This window comes from Esox lucius, chromosome 10 (assembly GCF_011004845.1).
Source record: "Esox lucius isolate fEsoLuc1 chromosome 10, fEsoLuc1.pri, whole genome shotgun sequence".
Lineage (NCBI taxonomy): Eukaryota > Metazoa > Chordata > Actinopteri > Esociformes > Esocidae > Esox > Esox lucius.
This window is the reverse complement of record NC_047578.1, coordinates 26,837,705-26,856,352: the sequence shown is the minus strand read 5'-3', so window position 1 is coordinate 26,856,352 and position 18,648 is coordinate 26,837,705. Positions and strand designations below refer to the sequence as shown.

General features: G+C 40.8%; 1 protein-coding gene across 1 annotated transcript in view; it reads left to right on the top strand.

Annotated features, from left to right (window-relative positions):
• Nucleotides 1–10,179, top strand: part of efna3a (ephrin-A3a) — a 112,988-nt gene extending 102,809 nt beyond the window's left edge. Inside the window, exons 4-5 of the mRNA XM_010899093.4 lie at nucleotides 2,900–2,977; nucleotides 7,801–10,179. Of these exons, the coding sequence (XP_010897395.1) occupies nucleotides 2,900–2,977; nucleotides 7,801–7,919 (197 nt within the window). The 3' untranslated portion in view covers nucleotides 7,920–10,179. The remainder of the gene's footprint in view (nucleotides 1–2,899; nucleotides 2,978–7,800) is intronic.
• Nucleotides 10,180–18,648: the final 8,469 nt, after the last annotated feature.

Here is an 18,648-nt window from a genome sequence, read left to right as displayed (position 1 = left end):
TGTACAGTAGTGCCAGACTGTGTACTGTACGGGGTCATTCTGTGTTGTTGTGTACAAGTAATGTGACTGCATGGAGGCTTGGAAGCTTGCACAGTGTTTTTATAGAGGGAGGGGGTGCTGTTTTATAACCTCAAGGGACTTTCGTTTTAAAATAGGGTTAAAAACGTATTTAAAAAGGTGGTGTTTTAAGCGTAATGAGGATGTCTAATTAAAGTAAGATGGAAGCTTCTCTCCTCACCTTTCATCTCGCTGAATCGGTTTCTCTTCTTCTGATGTCCCCTCTGCCTTCCCCCATCTCTGGCCTCCCCCTTCACTCCCCAATCTCTCCCTCTCTAGCTCTACCCCATCTATAAATACCTCCCTTTTCTCTCCATCTCTCCCCTCTCTTTACAGTTTTTGCTCTTCCCGTGCCCCCACCCACCCCATAGTTGATGCTGTGTCTGATAGGGATGGTCTGTGTTATTTTTGCTCCAGTAGCATCTCTCGCTCTCTCCCTGCAGGCCCTTTGATCAAAGGCCGGCACTGAAAGCTCCCCTCTACTTCCCTGACCTTGTCAGCTTTAATACATCGCCGCACTCAGGCCAGTGTTGGCTCCTGTGTACACAGCACCTTAACCCCCGCTCTGGGCGTCAGCGCTAATCTATAGAAGTGTCCACTTGGGTTGTTTGTGTGACTGTGTGTTTGTGTGTGTGTGGATGTGTGACTGTGTGTGTGTTGGGGGGGGTACGTTTGATTGCATGCGTGCGACTGTGTTTACTAACCACAACCTTTACTCTCCAAGGTTGGCTTAATAGCTCGCCATCTGAACACAATTTTCTCCTCGCTGTACTGTTTCCGCTGTATCTCTGGCCTTTTGTTTTGAAGACATGTCTTTTGCAGGTTTTCCTACTTACAAAGCATGTAGAGGTCTGTCATTTTTATCATTGGTACATTTCAACTGTGAGAGACGGAATCTAAAATAAAAATCCAGAAAATCACATTGTATGATTTTTAAGTAATTAATTTGCATTTTATTGCATGACATAAGTATTTGATTAATCAGAAAAGCAGAACTTAATATTTGGTACAGAAACCTTTGTTTGCAATTACAGAGATCATTAGTTTCCTGTAGTTCTTGTTTGCACACACTGCAGCAGGGATTCTGGCCCACTCCTCCATACAGACCTTCTCCAGATCCTTCAGGTTTCGGGGGACAGTCGCTGGGCAATACGGACTTTCAGCTCCCTCTAAAGATTTTCTATTGGGTTCAGGTCTGGAGAATGCCTAGGCCACTCCAGGACCTTGAGATGCTTCTTATCAAGCCACTCCTTAGTTGCCCTGTGTGTTTTGGGTAGTTGTCATGCTGGAAGACCCAGCCACGACCCATTTCAATGCTCTTACTGAGGGAAGGTGGTTGTTGGCCAAGATTTCGCGATACATGGCCCCATCCATCCTCCCCTCAATACAGTGCAGTCATCCTGTCCCCTTGCCAGAAAAGCATCCCCAAACAATGATGTTTCCACCTCCATGCTTTACGGTTGGGATGGTGTTCTTGGGGTTGTTCTCATCCTTCTTCTTCCTCTAAACACGGCGAGTGGAGTTTAGACCAAAAAGCTCTATTTTTGTCTCATCAGATCCTCCTCTGGATCATCCAGATGGTCATTGGCAAACTTCAGATGGGCCTGGATATGCGCTGGCTTGAGCAGGGGGACCTTTCGTGCGCTGCAGGATTTGAATCCATTAAGGCGTAGTGTGTTACTAATGGTTTTCTTTGAGGCTGTGGTCACAGCTCTCTTCAGGTCATTGACCAGGTCCTGCCGTGTAGTTCTGGGCTGATCCCTCACCTTCCTCATGATCATTGATGCCACACGAGGTGAGATCTTGCATGGAGCCCCAGACCGAGGGAGATTGACCGTCATCTTGAAATTCTTCCATTTTCTAATAATTGCGCCAACAGTTGTTGCCTTCTCCCCAAGCTGCTTGCCTATTGTCTTGTAGCCCATCCCAGCCTTGTGCAGGTCTACAATTTTATCCCTGATGTCCTTACACAGCTCTCTGGTCTTGGCCATTGTGGAGAGGTTGGAGTCCGTTTGATTGAGTGTGTGGACAGGTGTCTTTAATACAGGTAACGAGTTCAAACTGGTGCAGTAAATACAGGTAATGAGGGGAGAACAGGAGGGCTTCTTAAAGAAAAACTAACAGGTCTGTGAGAGCCGGAATTCTTACTGGTTGGTAGGTGATCAAATACTTATGTCATGCAATAAAATGAAAATTAATTATTAAAAAATCATACAATGTGATTTTCTGGATTTTTGTTTTAGATTCCGTCTCTCACAGTTGAAGTGTACCAATAATAAAAATGACAGACCCATGCTTTGCAAGTAGGAAAACCTGCAAAATCGGCAGTGTATCAAATACTTGTTCTTTCCACTGTACGAACACATTGGGCTGCAGATCAAAAAGTCAAGCGCTATGGTAGATTCCCTTCAATATTAAGGTCCTCCTACCGTACCCCCACTCTCTGTAGTGCAACATTGGTAAGCCATTTAAACTCTCACTTTGCCGATGTCCATGTTCAATTCAGGTCTAGACTGCCAGCGTGTGTAGGAAGTAATTCAACTTTCATCTTGTGTCCCATTGCTTCCCTCTGTATAATGTTTTTTGGACTTTCCCAGCTTGGGTTAAGTCCCAAATGGCACTTGACACCTATAAAGTGCGCTACTTTTCACCCCATAGGGCCCTGGTCAGACTAGGTGTACTATATTTTAGTGAATAAACTGCCATTGGGCATGCCTTGGCAGTGAATGTGTAAAAAATGCAGGGGGGCTTTTTAATGACATAGTGTTTCTCTCTCTCTCTCTCTCACTCTCTCCCTCTATTTGTTTCTCTTTGTCTCTCGCTCTCACTTTCTCCTTCTAAGTCTCCCAAACAGATGACGATTCCAGTCAGACACCTCCTGATGACAATGTCAGGCCCAATATCAAAATACATGACATCGGTGAGTTCTCTTCCTCTATAGCGATCTTGCTCTCCATCTCTTCCTTATTATTTCCCCCTTCTCTATATCCCTCTCTCTCATACTATCTTTTACCTTCTCTGTATCTCTCTATATCTGTCATTAATCCATACGGGTCAAGCATCACGTGGCATGATTTAATTTAGTTGTGTCGTTATTCCACCTGATTCTGTCACGTTTGTGCTAGCTGCACCAGTTTTCGTTTACTGTGTTCAGCAGAATCTCGCCATCCAGACAGTTGAAGCCATTACGGTAAATGTATTACCAGAATGCATAATTTACTGTCTTTTTGCAGAGGTGTGGTGCCTAACATAACAGACGTCACTAAAGTGTCTGTATATATTGAACCGTTTGTGACACAAATGCGTGCTATACATCATTTGAAAGGTCATCACCATTTTCCGCTCAGATACTGCCTTAAATGTTGCCAATTACATTTGGAGTCATTTTTGGCGATTTTAAGAATTGATGGGAGTTACAAACTCGTAAATCCATTTGAATCAGGAGAGTGTCTGGAACACCTGGATTAGTTTTGCTGTAATTTACCCAAATGCCAATGCTTTGAACCAAAAGCTAAGCTAAGGAGTCAGTAGAAAATCACCCTCATTGGGTGCACTTGCAAATAAATTCCTTCAAAATGCTTAGTTGGAGCTAAAGAATAAAAAATATTATCTATATTCAGCAGTCTCTGGAACAAGGGACTCCATATCAAAATACAAAATGATCTATGCAAAATGAATCTTAAAACAATTGTATATGCTAACGTTGCACTCACTTTGTTAACATTGGTCTCTTTCTAATGAATGAAAGATTCCTGTTTACCTACAGCCAGGTGAACAAGTCGATGGTGCAATTGAGTGGTTATGTAAACCCTATTGTTCTCTCTCAGACACACACAAAAGCCCCGGTTGCCGGCAACCATTTAGCTCTGGCTGCTTCAGGGAGCTTGTGGCCAGCCATGATGGGCCTAAAAGGGTGTGACCTGCATAAGATGGCGACTAGGACCTGGGTACCAAGAGCCATAAAACAAAGAGGCCATTTCGAGAGAGGCAGAGAGAGGTTCAGTGTAGATAGATAGATACAGTGGGGAGAACAAGTATTTGATACACTGCCGATTTTGCAGATTTTCCCACTTACAAAGCATGTAGAGGTCTGTCATTTTTGTCATAGGTACTCTTCAACTGTGAGTGACGGAATCTAAACATCTAAAAAAGAAATCCAGAAAATCACATTGTATGATTTTTAAGTAATTAATTTGCATTTTATTTAATGACATAAGTATTTGATACATCAGAAAAGCAGAACTTAATATTTGGTACAGAAACCTTTGTTTGCAATTACAGAGATCATACGTTTCCTGTAGTTCTTGACCAGGTTTGCACACACTGCAGCAGGGATTTTGGCCCACTTCTCCAGTTCGTTCAGGTTTCAGGGCTGTCGCTGGGCAATACGGACTTTCAGCTCCCTCCAAAGATTTTCTATTGGGTTCAGGTCTGGAGTCTGGTTAGGCCACTCCAGGACCTTGAGATGCTTCTTACCGAGCCACTCCTTTGTTGCCCTGGCTGTGTGTTTCGGGTCATTGTCATGCTGGAAGACCCAGCCACGACCCATCTTCAATGCTCTTACTGAGGGAAGGAGGTTGTTGGCCAAGATCTCGCGATACATGGCCCCATCCATCCTCCCCTCAATACGGTGCAGTCGTCCTGTCCCCTTTGCAGAACAGCATCCCCAAAGAATGATGTTTCCACCTCCATGCTTCACGGTTGGGATGGTGTTCTTGGGGTTGTTCTCATCCTTCTTCTTCCTCCAAACACGGCGAGTGAAGTTTAGACCAAAAAGCTCTGGACATGCGCTGGCTTGAACAGGGGGACCTTGCGTGCGCTGCAGGATTTTAATCCATGACGGCGTGGTGTGTTACTAATGGTTTTCTTTGAGACTGTGGTCCCAGCTCTCTTCAGGTCATTGACCAGGTCCTGCCGTGTAGTTGTAGGCTGATCCCTCACCTTCCTCATGATCATTGATGCCCCACGAGGTGAGATCTTTGCATGGAGCCCCAGACCGAGGGAGATTGACCGTCATCTTGAAATTCTTCCATTTTCTAATAATTGCCCCAACAGTTGTTGCCTTCTCCCCAAGCTGCTTGCCTATTGTCCTGTAGCCCATCCCAGCCTTGTGCAGGTCTACACTTTTATCCCTGATGTCCTTACACAGCTCTCTGGTCTTGGCCATTGTGGAGAGTTTGGAGTCTGTTTGATTGAGTGTGTGGACAGTTGTCTTTTATACAGGCAACGAGATCAAACAGGTGCAGTTAATACAGGTAATGAGTGGAGAACAGGAGGGCTTCTTAAAGAAAAACTAGAGGTCTGTGATAGACGGAATTCTTACTGGTTGGTAGGTGATCAAATACTTATGTCATGCAATAAAATGCAAATTAATTATTTAAAAATCATACAATGTGATTTTCTGGATTTTTGTTTTAGATTCCATCTCTCACAGTTGAAATGTACCTATGATAAAAATGACAGACCTCTACATGCTTTGTAAGTAGGAAAACCTGCAAAATCGGCAGTGTATCAAATACTTGTTCTCCCCACTGTAGATAGATGAACAGAGTGACAGAAAAAGGACATGTCAGGGAGAGAATGATAGCAAAAGGAAAAAAGAAAGAAAGTGAAAGAAAAAAGAGAGGAGCGAGAAAGTGAGAAAGCAAGAGAGTTTACGGTACCGGAGGGCTCCTCTGATCACAGTAATGTATGAGCTTATGGAAACGGAAAAGTCCAAACAACCAAGAATGCCTTGCAGCCTTCTAATGCATTATTTTGTACTGCATGCTTTAGTAGCATCAACAGAAAAATAACAGAGGAGCAGTTATCATGGCCCATAAACTTGTAAGTTGCGTAACCGTAATGGCCACACCGGACCCATTAACCGCCCACTCGCTCACCTTCAGGACCTTGCGTCGTCCTCTGATTAACTCCTCCCTTTTTCTTTTACTATATTTTAGTTTAATATTGTCTAGGCCCCTATTCCACTTGAATTGACCCATCATACACTGAGATTTTGAACACAGACAATGTCTCTCCAAGTTCCAGTTTGAGCTTGCTTGGGTATAGTATTAAGGAGTTTGCCAATCTGTATTTTCCAAATCACAAGACCTGATTCAGAGTTTAGCTAACACCTCTTACACAATCAGGAACACTATTCCTCAACATACTGACTTCATATTCTGGTTAAAAGTAACCATCCCTTCCTGTTTTTATGGTATAAACTTAATCATCATCCCTCCCTGTCTGAGATAACGTGACAATCAATACCTTGTTAGGTAATCTCCTAGGGGAAAACTGAGGTCTCAACTTGGCCACTGTGCATTTGTAACTTCATTGACAGCATGGGCTGTGCCAATAAGTTAGTCACCATTATAAAGTTGGCAATGTTCTGCTTTTGTTTTTGATATAAGTATGAAGTTGATAATGGTGTCTGATGTCAGGCACTTTCTTGTGTGTTCATTTATTGTGGCAACTAGAATGAACACAGTAGACTAATTTAAAATGTTAAAAAGTCCACAATGGCAATGCTAAAACCAGGTTGTATCCATCAAGTTGCCTCTACCTATCTTTTTGTAGTCAATTCCAACTCAGAGTTAGTTGTAGTCAATTCCATTTCCAGTAATTCTGGAAGTGCACTTAAATTACTTACATTTTCTGAGATAAAATTGTCTTCATTTACTTTAATTCCAATGTAATTCACCCCATTCCTTATCTCTATGGGTGATTTACATGTCAGCTAGATCAGTCAGAGTAAATCACAGTTACTCTGGTTACAATTCTTTGGCCCAATCTAATGGCGCAACTCCCAAAGAATTGGTGACCGTTGAAGTTTGTGGCAGTAATTTCCTCACAGGAACCCTTGACAAGCCATTCTGATTTTATTCCACAACGCTCTTCCAACCATGTCATGTAGGTCAAAGGGTATGAGGGCACCCTCACTCCTCCAATGACGTCATTTAGCTTTGCAGGCAGAGAGCCAACTGAGGGAGTCGCTAGAGCTCAATAAGACCGATGCTTCCAACGTTCCCCGGGGGATACTTGCCTGTTTGCTCCATTCGCTGCGAGTGGGGCTTCTGAGCCACTTGTTAGCTAATGTTTCTAACAAATGTTTTGACGTGGAAAGGCGCACTGACATAACTGGTCAACTTGCGTGTTTTTCCCTCTCTGAAAGTTGATAAAAGCAACATTCCGGACATTCCAGCTGAGCACAGAGTGACACGGGCACAGAGCGACATTTGCCGGTGTCTATACCCGGATACTTGTCATTTCAATCGAATCAGTATCATCCCTCTCAGTCTCTCAGGTTTGCTCTCTTTCCTCATGGTGGCTCAAAGGGAGCTGCTCACACATGCCCGGCTTACTTTAAGAGGGATCTTTTATTTTTTTTCAGTTCACTTGCTTTCTCTTGCCCTCCGGCTAATGTAGGATTCGGAATAATTAATAGGTCTGTTCAGTGGTAATTTTATTTAATTGCACATCCTGCAGGATGGAGACGAGTGGTTACAATAAAATGACGCATGTACATTAAAGAATGAATAACAACAACGTTTTTTTCTCTCCTTCCTGGAGAGAATAGAGCATCATTATTTTGACAATTGTTGGCTGGCATAATATTTCTGTTCGCTGCATAGTCATGTGCCTTATTTGTATACATTGCACCACATTCAGTATAGATTATTGTGTTATTGTGTGATTGATTTCTCTCCCTTTTTCTTTCTCTTACTTTCTTTATCTCAATCTCTGTCATGCTCTCCCCAGATGAATTTAACCCTGAAATTCCCAAACTGGAGAAGAGCGTGAGCGGCAGCAGCCCATCACGCGATCGCCTTCTGCTCACCGTGGCAACCTTGCTCATCTCCGCCCTCCTGGTCTCCTAGCGACTGTCTCATCGAGTGACATCCCAAGGATACCTAGACCTCTTGGGCTGACGGACTCTGCATCCACCAATTTAATTAGAAAGTGCAAGGGAGCAAAAGAAAGGACACAATTCTAAATCCAAAAGCCAGATTTCAAGTAAATTAGAAACGAGAACAAACACACAAAAAGAAAACAGGACTCTCGATGGGACTCGCTTAAGAAAAGGCCTTCTCCGACGATAACTCGCCACACCCACAATCACCTTTGACGCGCACAGTTTGTCGTTGGTTCATGCGTCTTCGGACATAGACTTTGGTGCATTACGTGGCACTGCATTTCATGACCTTGGTGTGTCAGCGTGATGACAAAGAGCCTAAATGGCATTTGGTTATAGACCGAATACTGACATGGTGCCTAGGTTGCCTCTGGCTACACACACGCACAGTTAAAGTAGGACATGGGCATTGGGATTTCTAACGGAGTATTGTTGCCTGTCCATCTGCTAAGGAACTAACACCGTTGTCTTCAGATGTTCCTGTCATGGCTGAACTTTGAACCCTGCGTAGTGTGATGGCCATGGTTAGACTGACCAAAGGATTGTGGGCCGTAGGCTTCCAATAAGCTTTGTTGGATGGGTTCCAGCTGGGCAGTTCCGTCGACGTGCTTGACTGTGGTGTACACTAGCCTCCATTTTTCTCCACTTCGCCCTTCCTTTTCCCGGCCCTTGGTTCTACCGTCATGGATACGAATTGGTCCCACACCGAAGGCACAGGCGTTTATGGTGTTGACTGGATCATAGAAATTAGTTGGCAGAATCCCTATGTGGCTTTTATGTGCAGCTATCGCTGACCTCCGGATATTATCCTATTGTGGCTTTGTGGTGTCCACAGCCTAAATGTCAATGACAATATAGCCAGTGCCCTCCAAGCACTGGTCCTATATCTGTTTTTTCATGTCTGCCTTCAACCCCTAATAACTGGAAAATACAGACTGGACCTTTGCTTTGAAGGCATATCCAGAAGAACACCTCCTGGATTTCTAGCCATGACATTTTTTTCTGGGAGTGAAATGGCAAACTTTCACCCATATCCATTCTAATGGTTTCTACTATCACAAATTACAATACTGAAGTGTAGACGTTAAGAAATTCCCCAGAAATCTTTTTTCCCATTCCAGTTCCCGTCACTTTCAAAGGTTCCTAAATTAGGGCTGGTCATTATTGCAATGACAGTCACCGTGGTAACGATCTGATACAGTGGCCACTGTGAGGCAGGTGCCTGAGGAGACTGATTAGTGTCACACGTTACTTTAGTCGCCATTTTGTAAAACATGCGTGAATGTGCAAACAGACTTACAGCAGTCCACTGTTTCACTGTTTTATACTATAATAAAGGAAAAAAAATTGTAGAATTGCATTATCAATGACAATGCTGTATGGGTTATACTGACACATTGGTTTACATTATTTATTGATTTGCTTGTTTATTTATGTACATTTCAAGTATTTTTTTTATTGAGCTATTGTGCCAAATAGTTTTTTTATGTGTTTATTTTTGCTGAAGCAATTGCTTCTGTTAAGTACATTAAATGGACGCGTGCCGTGATTTAATCTGACAAACACAGATGAATATGTGTTAAGGCATTTGAGGAGAGATGTAACTTTCTTCAGATGTTGTCGATACTGTAGTCCAGATTACGTTCCAGAAGAGAAACACATTTAACCAGAAAATGTGGCAGCAGCACGGGGAAACAAAGAGGAGAGACAATACCGAATAGACGACTTCACTCCTTAAGCGCTGCACTTAGAATTTCTTGACATCAGAAATCAGAGTGCATTGTAGTGTAACTTTATATACATGCTAGTAGGGACTGAAGTGTTTATGTGTGTGTGTGGGTGGGTGTGTGCATGTGCGAGCACGTGCGTGCGTGTGTCTGCTTGTCAGAATGTATGAAAGAGAAAAGGGATATGCGTGCACTTTCTGTGTACATTCTGTGTGTGTAAATTAGAAGTCTGTTTGTCCACGCTTTTGAGTTCGTGTGCATTTTAGACTTTTCGTATTCGTTGAGTGACTCATTTGTAGGATCTGAATATGCAAGCTAATAGGAGAATACCAGAGTGAGAGAAAGTATGTGTGCTTCAGTAATGTTAGTTTATGTTAGGGGCTAGGGGTGGGGGGTACAAAAAAGCATTTATTAATGTTGGAGACAACAAACATTGTGTTTACCTTTGACAAGAATGAATTTAGAAAAAAATGTTAATTGAACCAAGAATGACAACAATTAAAAATACAATGAATTTGAATGAATTTTTGCAAAGGTCTTTGTTTGCGTACATCTTAAATTGTTCCATTGTTTAGTTAGTAACTTGTTTAGTCAGGAACTTTATTTCAAAGAATTTAGCATGACCTTTCATTTTCTATTTACCTTTCTTTTCCTCTCGATGTTCTTCTGTCTTACCCCCACCCACCCTTGCCCTTTACTTTTTGTTTCAGTCAGTGTTTGTGTACTTTCTTTGTTTGGCCCTTGTCTGTTCCCGTTAAGATCTAGCCTCTCCATTCTCTCACTCTCACAGTCATTTGAACTATTTTCCTCCTTCATTCTGACACACGCAACCCGCTCATCCTTTCTAACCCTCTCAGCTTCAACACGATCACCGATATCACATGGCCAGTGTTTACAGGAATACATCTATCTCTCTACTTGAGAGAACAGCCACAGAGCACATAAAACATAATGACAGCATGGGGAAAACCAACCAATCGCTCTGTCTGTCTATCTCTCTCACCCATCCCCCATTTGCTCATTCTGCTCTACACAAAACACCTGCAAGCTATTCTTGTCCCTGCACATCTATCTCTCTCTCCGCCCCTCCGCCTCTACCCTCCTCGTTCTATGTGTCCCTGTCAATTTTCTTCTAATCTTTGTACACAAACCACAGATAAGTCTACAAAAGGGACTTTCAGATATGGCACTGTCCACGTCAAAGAGAGAAAAGGGCAGCAGTTAAACAGTTACACTCAACGCAAAAAGGCACACATGGGTATGGTATACAGCCATGGGCTGTTCTTAGACATGACCCAGCACAGAGTGCATGGCTACAGCCCTTTGTCATGGCATATTGGCCCCAAGGTGACTTACTCCTTAAATCTAATCTGCCTTGTTTTCTCTGGTATACAGTTCTGATTTTCCCAGAGATTTCAGCCAATCAACATTCGGGGCTCAAACCTCGCGAGTTTACTGTATTATTCTCATTAATGTTTTACAGCAGTGTTTCCTGGTCCTGAGGGCTTGGACGCAGTTCTTTCCCTAGTACTACAGAAACACCTGATTCGACTAAAGCTGGGGTAGAGCAAAAACCACAAAAAAACATTCCTAATGCATGTTAATATAGTTTGGCTATTAAACTGGCCAGGCCTTAGGACCATTCGGTCAACTGACTGAGAGGGTTTTTCGACTCTGGCTGACTCTGGCTGACTCTGGCTGACTCTGGCTCATCAAGGAAGCAACTTTGGACAGTGCATCTGTTCAGTTCAGAGGTGGAATATGGTGTAAGATGTAACTGCTGTTTGACTTCACATTACATTAATCTTGGTGAAAACCTAGTGTGGACAGTATAACAGCTAATTTGTGTATGACGTGTTTGTACAATGTTAGGTCCCCTGTTGACTGGTGAAAAACCTACAGACAGCAGGCAAAATAATGTCATTAATAAAATGTTAGAACAAACAGCACAATTCTATATAAAAGCATAAATATTTGTTTTGTAGATTTTTGTAACAATTTCAGTATTCGTTCCTTTTGCAGGACATTGTATTAGGTATTCTGTTGGGGCCTATCCAGAATCCTATCTGTTTGTCACATTTTATACTCTTAATCAGATATCCCGGAAGTGCGCTTCAATTGCTGGTAAAGCCTGTACCTCGTATGTGACCTGTCACTCAGTGCAGTTCTGATGTTCCTTCAATCACTCACATATTATTTATAGTTCTAAAATCTTGCCTGCTTAAATGGCTAATTCACATTACATATTTTTACTACATATTTTATTAACAAAACATGCAAATATATAATGCATGGCTGCTAGCTACTTTGAGTACTTTTTACTCTTGCTCCACAATTGACTCTTTCATTTTTGAGAGGAGCAAAATGTATATCTTTGTACAGATCTGCATTTTTACAATCTGCATTTTCTTTTACATTTGTCATTTTATCTTATAATAAACTTTTGTTCTGAAATGTTGGGATAACTAATTTTAGAATTTAATCATTGGCTTTACTCACTTGTCAGACGTCAGATGTCAGACCTTTAAAACTTCAAGTTGACAAAAAAACTTTATTGCAAAGATTTATCTGACTAATTCTGATTTTCACAGCATAGAGAAACAAATGGAGAGACTTTTTCACTGAGACAAGTGGATCAAAGTGTATTTTGGAGATGATAGGTGCATTTGTGAGCATTTCTCTGGGAAAACTAGAAGAAATCACAGCTTTAAAATCTAATCAGAGAAGCAGGCTCAACAAACACCTCACATTACTTTACTGATAGCTGAGCCAAATGCACGCTCAGCATTGGGCACCATATGATTGACTTAAGAATGTTTGGTTTTTAGCAACTTTCTCAGGTCACGGGAAAATAATCATATTAGTTTTCTGCAAATTCCTCAAATCTGTAAAGAGAATCATCTTGTCCGAGTGCTCGTCACACCCCAAGAATGCTGGTCAGTTAGAGCTGCCTTTGACACCAGAGACACACAAGTTATTTTCAAGAGATAATTGTCAACACAGACAATTTTCTTGCCTGGGTCAGATCTATCTATCGAAAATGTATCACTTTGTTCTGTTTTAGGAACAATTTTGGGGTATACGATTATGCCGCCTCTTGAAGATGTCATCCTGAAAGAAAATGTAAATTGCCATTGCTTTGCAGAAAACACTGTTGTATATTTCAATGAACCGATTCAATTCCAAACCTGTGTTTTAGACACATAAGAGTGGATGACAGAACATATTTTATCATTAAACGATAATTTTGCTTTCCAAGAAACATTCTGCTCAGATCTGCTGTTGGATCTGACAATGAACCTTGGCGGTTGTGCTGTCATGAAAACATTTATAATTGAAGCCTCGTTATTGTTCCTCGAATTCTGGATAAACAGATGGAGGCAGGGCTTTCTCCCATAGAGCATTGCTTTTGTGGAATGATCTGTCAACCGATGTAAGAGTCGCAGACTAAGTCTCAACATTTCTTCACTGACTAATCTATGATTGAGAGTAATCTGGCCCAGGGGCTTAAAGTTGAAAAACAAGACCCTAGGCTGATGAACCACACTTGCTCTCTGCCTGACAGGCTCCCCTCTCCCCACGAGGATATCCTTTCTCAAATGCTATAATGGGGGGGCTGGGTCACTGGCTTACTTGTGTAGCCACATGCTGTCTCTTTGGGGTTGTGTGATGTGAGAAAACTCTGTGGGTTATACTCGGCCTTGTCCCAGGGTGTTTTGCTGTCTGTTGATGTCCCTTTTGTTTGGAGTTATCTTCAGAATGGGCCACAGTATAATTGAATTAATGAATAATGGTGTATTTTAATCAAAAGTAGTAATCACTTTTGTAGCATTTGTAATACATGTTCACCAGATTCAATTGTCACTGGAATTTCACCAGCCATTGTGTCTGGTCCACTGTCTGGGACCTTGAATGTCAGATCCTGTGCTAATTTGATCTGTCTGCTATCTATCGCACTTGAAAGGGGCTTTTATTTCTTGTGCAGCTTCCAGTAACAAAGTTGCTGATCCCGGAATTAAAGGCTTGATTAATGTTGATTTGTTTAATCAAGTGTTTCACTTAATGCAAAAGATGGATTCGAAGGAAAGAAAATATTCACAGACAACCAAAGACAACCCAAAAATCTCAAAATGGAGAAAAAAATGGGGAATATCTTGCTTTCAGCTCTCTCTCTCACTGTCTCACTCTCCCTTTCACTCCTATTGAAAAGCTTTTAGCTGGAGTTAAAAGAGTTGCAGAGCGTACACTGGAGTCTTGTTGCAATTATAGATATTAAAACCTGATATATTCCTGACATTTATGGGTTTAATTGAAAGGTAGTTGCCACGTTGGCTCAAGGCATACACTTGTTTTTGAGATCTTTGTGAGTCACCTTTTAATCTCAGAGACACAGAAGTGAAATCTATCATACATTGGTCACATGCAGAATCTGCCCACTGAAGATTTGTCTCTGCTAGACTTCTACTTCTAATGATTACATTTAACATAACTTTTCTGGGTTTGTAGTCCAGATGTAGGCCTAGATATCAGGGTTGAGCTTGTTGTAAATCATGAAATATAACTTATAATTGATGTTATGCATACATTTGAATATAGCTGCTGTGTCGAAGTGGGATTATCAGAGCTCAGCTTCCTACACTGTCCGACAGACAAATAATGTACCTGAACTATTGGTCCTTGGCAACACACATTACCACCCTCCTTGACAATGTTCCAATCATTTGCATGCCCACAATTTCCACAGTATCCACGAGGATAGCCCTGAGTGATGTTACCTTTTGTTCATATACATTATTTTATGTTCTTTCTAAATCTTAACCCTCTCTAATAAATAACGGTGCACTTATACACGGTCTTGATTGGCTGGTGTGGTGGTAATATTCAGATCCAATTTTTAATATTCAGATCCTTTTTTTTCCTGCAGAAAAATTGCAATTTCTTTATTTTAAGTGTTATTTAGACCTCATAGCATGGCAATATTAAAGGAAGGGAAATCATAGTTCTATGTGAACTATCCCTTTAACTTAGATATGCCTGTTTTACCTTTAATGGTATAAAAGGGATAGCTTGACATTATCCTGAGGCTTTCCTTGTTTAGAGAACAATGGAAATGATCATAAATCTAGGTTTGTTTTTGAAAAGAGAGAAAAACAACTCTAACTGGCCAACCAAGTGCAATCATTCAATCAAATTAAAACTGCTGAATTTCTCCTCTATAAAATTAGGTATTTTTCTATAATTTTATTATTAAGGTAGACATTCAATTAGGGAAGGGAGATGACCTTTGAGTGATTTGGACTCGTATGAGTCATTTACAGTGATATCTACCATCTGCAGCCTAGCCCACTAGGTGCATGCTTAAGAATTCCCCAGACAACATGCACCGTCTGGTCCAGACAATGAAACAGATGCCGTCTTTAAAGTGTATGACATCAATGAAGACGCTTGCCAGCATGCTTCAGAATGGGAATGTTTTGATGGAAGGCTGGTTCCAGCTGTATGTAGGTCTGTTGTTTATTTGGCAACTGTAACAGGAAGAATTAGAACAATATGAAGAGGTGGCTATTTTAATAGGCTTATTGCTCTCTTGTTTATATGTTGTGAATTTAGGACAGGCCTTCTGTCTTTGATCAGACTAATTTGTCCCCCTTTTCACATTGGGCCTTTCTTGTCTGACAACTTAAATGGAATCCATTGGTTACTGGAACCAATCAGATGGTTTGTTATTTCCTATGACCAGGGACTCAACGGTGTTTAGATCCAGCCTACTGTACTTACGGAGAGGAATTTACAGTACTTACAGGACAGCCTTCTGTACTTGCTCAGGTCAAACACTCCACAGGAGGCTTTTTGTACCATTTTGCTGACCTCATAGACGAACCCTTTATTTGATCACTGTTTTAAAATAATAATTGTGTGTGAACATGTATGAACTTTACAAGTGGCAACTACTACTTTTTAGTTTTTAAAGTGCTTCTCAATTAAATCAAACCTTTTTCCATTAGTCAAATTGACTCACTGATTGGGGTATTTTATCCAAGATTTAGAAATCTGTGGTAACTGATTAAATATTGCAAAAAAGACACTGAGTTAACATTAATATGATGGGTTTGATTGAAATCCAGGCTCTAATGCAACCAAAACCAGGATAACATTATACATTTGAAATAGCGGGGACCTTTAACATTAACTAAAGGGCTCAAATTCCTCAAATTATTTTTGCCAATCAAAGAAGGGTCATTTTGGTCCTGTGTTGTTCAGTTTGTAGAGAATAGAATTAGCAAAAACAGGTTTGTGGGTTCGATTCCTGGGAGGTCTAATACAGGGAAAGTATAGAGTGTATCACTGTAAGTTGCTCTGGATAAAGGAATCTGCTAAATTACTTAACTGAACATTTTCTGAGTACCATCTTATGGCTTCTTACTGGAAAGTTCCTCTCACAGATGGCTCCAGTTCTCAGAAATCTAAGAATATGCATTGCTGTGACAGGCTTTATGGCATTCCAGCCTTAGTTGTTTTAAGGATTTTGATGTGTACAAAGAGTAAGCAAAAGCCTTGTGTGTATTTGACAATATCCTGAGATTGAATTGCAGGCTTATGTTTTATCGCTAATAAAATGTCAGGGCTTTATCTGTAGGAATAGGTTCTTAAAGGAAATGGTGCTGTAAAGGGTGTACAGTCCTGGAAGCTTGGAGCGGGGAAATGTCAATGTGTATCTTAATTAGAAAAGCGTTAAGCTCAATTCCTCAAGGGCTTTTGTGTGCATTAATTTTGGTTCCTGCCAATCCTCTCTGGATCAGCTGTGTCCAATGTGTTAAATAGTGGAAGACACTTATCACAGACAGAACCTCTGTCACCAACCACCAATTACAGTTTGGAATGATTAATTACATCCGAACATTTTCCAAATCAATATTTTAAATTAATCTCATTAAGTCTCTATCTTAATGAGAATGAGGGCTTGTCAAATTCACAACTCATCAAATCAGAATGTGTCTTCAGCTTTTAGAAAAACAGGGATAGTTGATCATAAGTGACTCTCACACGGATGTCCTCCTTTTCAGGATATAATCCATAATTTTTCTCCATTTATGGGGCCAAAGCGCCTTAGAAATTAAAGGCAAACCCACTGCTAAAAGCTCCCTACATCCTCTGCGTGACCCATGATAAGCAAATACTTTCCCTCTTGTGAATACATAAATGAAAGTAAGTATAAGATGATTTATCCACATTTTATTTCTGGCTATGGACAACTGTGCAATACAATATGCTGGCGTTACAGATTCTTCTTTTGGGGTAGGGATTATTTTTTTTTTAAATGTAGTTACTTTAAATATTTAATTAAGGACAGTTAAAATTAATAGGCCAACTTTTTTCAGATCATTATTTTCTATAATATACAGTTTATAACTTCCATAGACCTCCAAGATAGCATTGTGTTAAGGCATTGATCTGGGGAAGGTTATTACAAAATTGCTCAAGCACTGAAAGTTTCCATTGGCACAGTGTGCTCCATCATTGGGAAATGTAAGAAGTTTGGAACCACCAAGACTTTTCCTAGAGTTGGCCTTCCATCTAAAACAAGGTACAGCTTATTACCTGGCTAATACAATCCATATGGGGAAGCTTCAGGGTGGGAGGGTCATGCTATGGGGATGCTTCTCAGAGGCAGGGACTGGGAGATTGAAGGAAGGGTGAACAGAGCAAATCATTAAAGAAAGCCTGATAAACCTAAGTGTATAACAACAAAATGATTGGAAAGTAAAGCGGTCTAAATATTTTCATAATGCACTGAGTACTTTATGTCGCTTAATTCTTCTTCTCTAGCTGTCAAGCAATTATTAGAAGTCTGTCCATCTGTCACCTTGTGTGGCTCCCTCTCCTATTTTTCTGTCTCATCTTATTTATCGCACACACTGTTATTTTTGCCTATTGCTTCCTGTCAGTTTGTTGTTTACTAATTTATTTGTAATCTGAACTTCATCTAGTTGGTTTTACACTGTCTGCCCCTTCAATCCTGTCTCTGTACTTCCAGCCTGAATTTTCTTGTTTTTCAGAACGTACTTTTCCCCTTTCTCTGCATCCCTCCCTCAGTCTCCCTCTCAATCTCTATATTTAGTTTTAATCCCCTATTTCTGGTTGCAGCATCTGCCAACAACTCTACAGCTGGCGATACACACACACACAAACAGCCACACCCCGCTCTAACACACACACAGCTGGATCTCTGATCAACACTTTAGACTAGTGATATCTAATCCCTGTCTTCAAAAAACAGTTTATTTTATATAGGAGTGTTCATAGTCAGCCATACATAACAGCAAATCCATAAGAGAGTTAGTGATTTAGTGACTGCATTCATCTGTACACTCGAAACATATGAGATTATTGGAGATCGTTAAAGGGTTCTTCACTTTGAAATTGTGGTTCAGCTGTATGTTTTTCAAGAGTGTTATTGCTTGTTGATAAATTTTGCTTTACATAAACAGTTTAGTGTTTAGGTTTCAGCAAATAAAGGTTGAATGAAACCAAATGTTTGTGAAAACAGGTGAACTGTTTGGAGTAAGTGGTGTTTACAAAATGTTTTGTGTATATTGTTCAAAGAACTAGTATTAGTATGTTAGCGAGTGTGAAAAACTATAATTTCCGACTTCTTTATTTGTGCCATGAGTGAATGCTGAGCACTTTACAAACGAGCACTGTTTTTCTTTTTCCTGAGCCAGGCAAAATGAAGCATTAACATTATTATCATCATGAATACATCGAAGTAATGGCCAAATCGACTTTTGGTAGAATGGACAATCAATCAATCAATCAAATGTATTTGTAAAGCCCTTTTTACAACAGCAGTTGTCACAAAGTGCTTTTACAGAAACACAAGGCCTTAAACCCCAAGGAGCAAACAACAGTAGTGTTGAATTTGGGACAACCAGTCCTTCAAGGCTGAGAACTATTAAGAAGATGTCA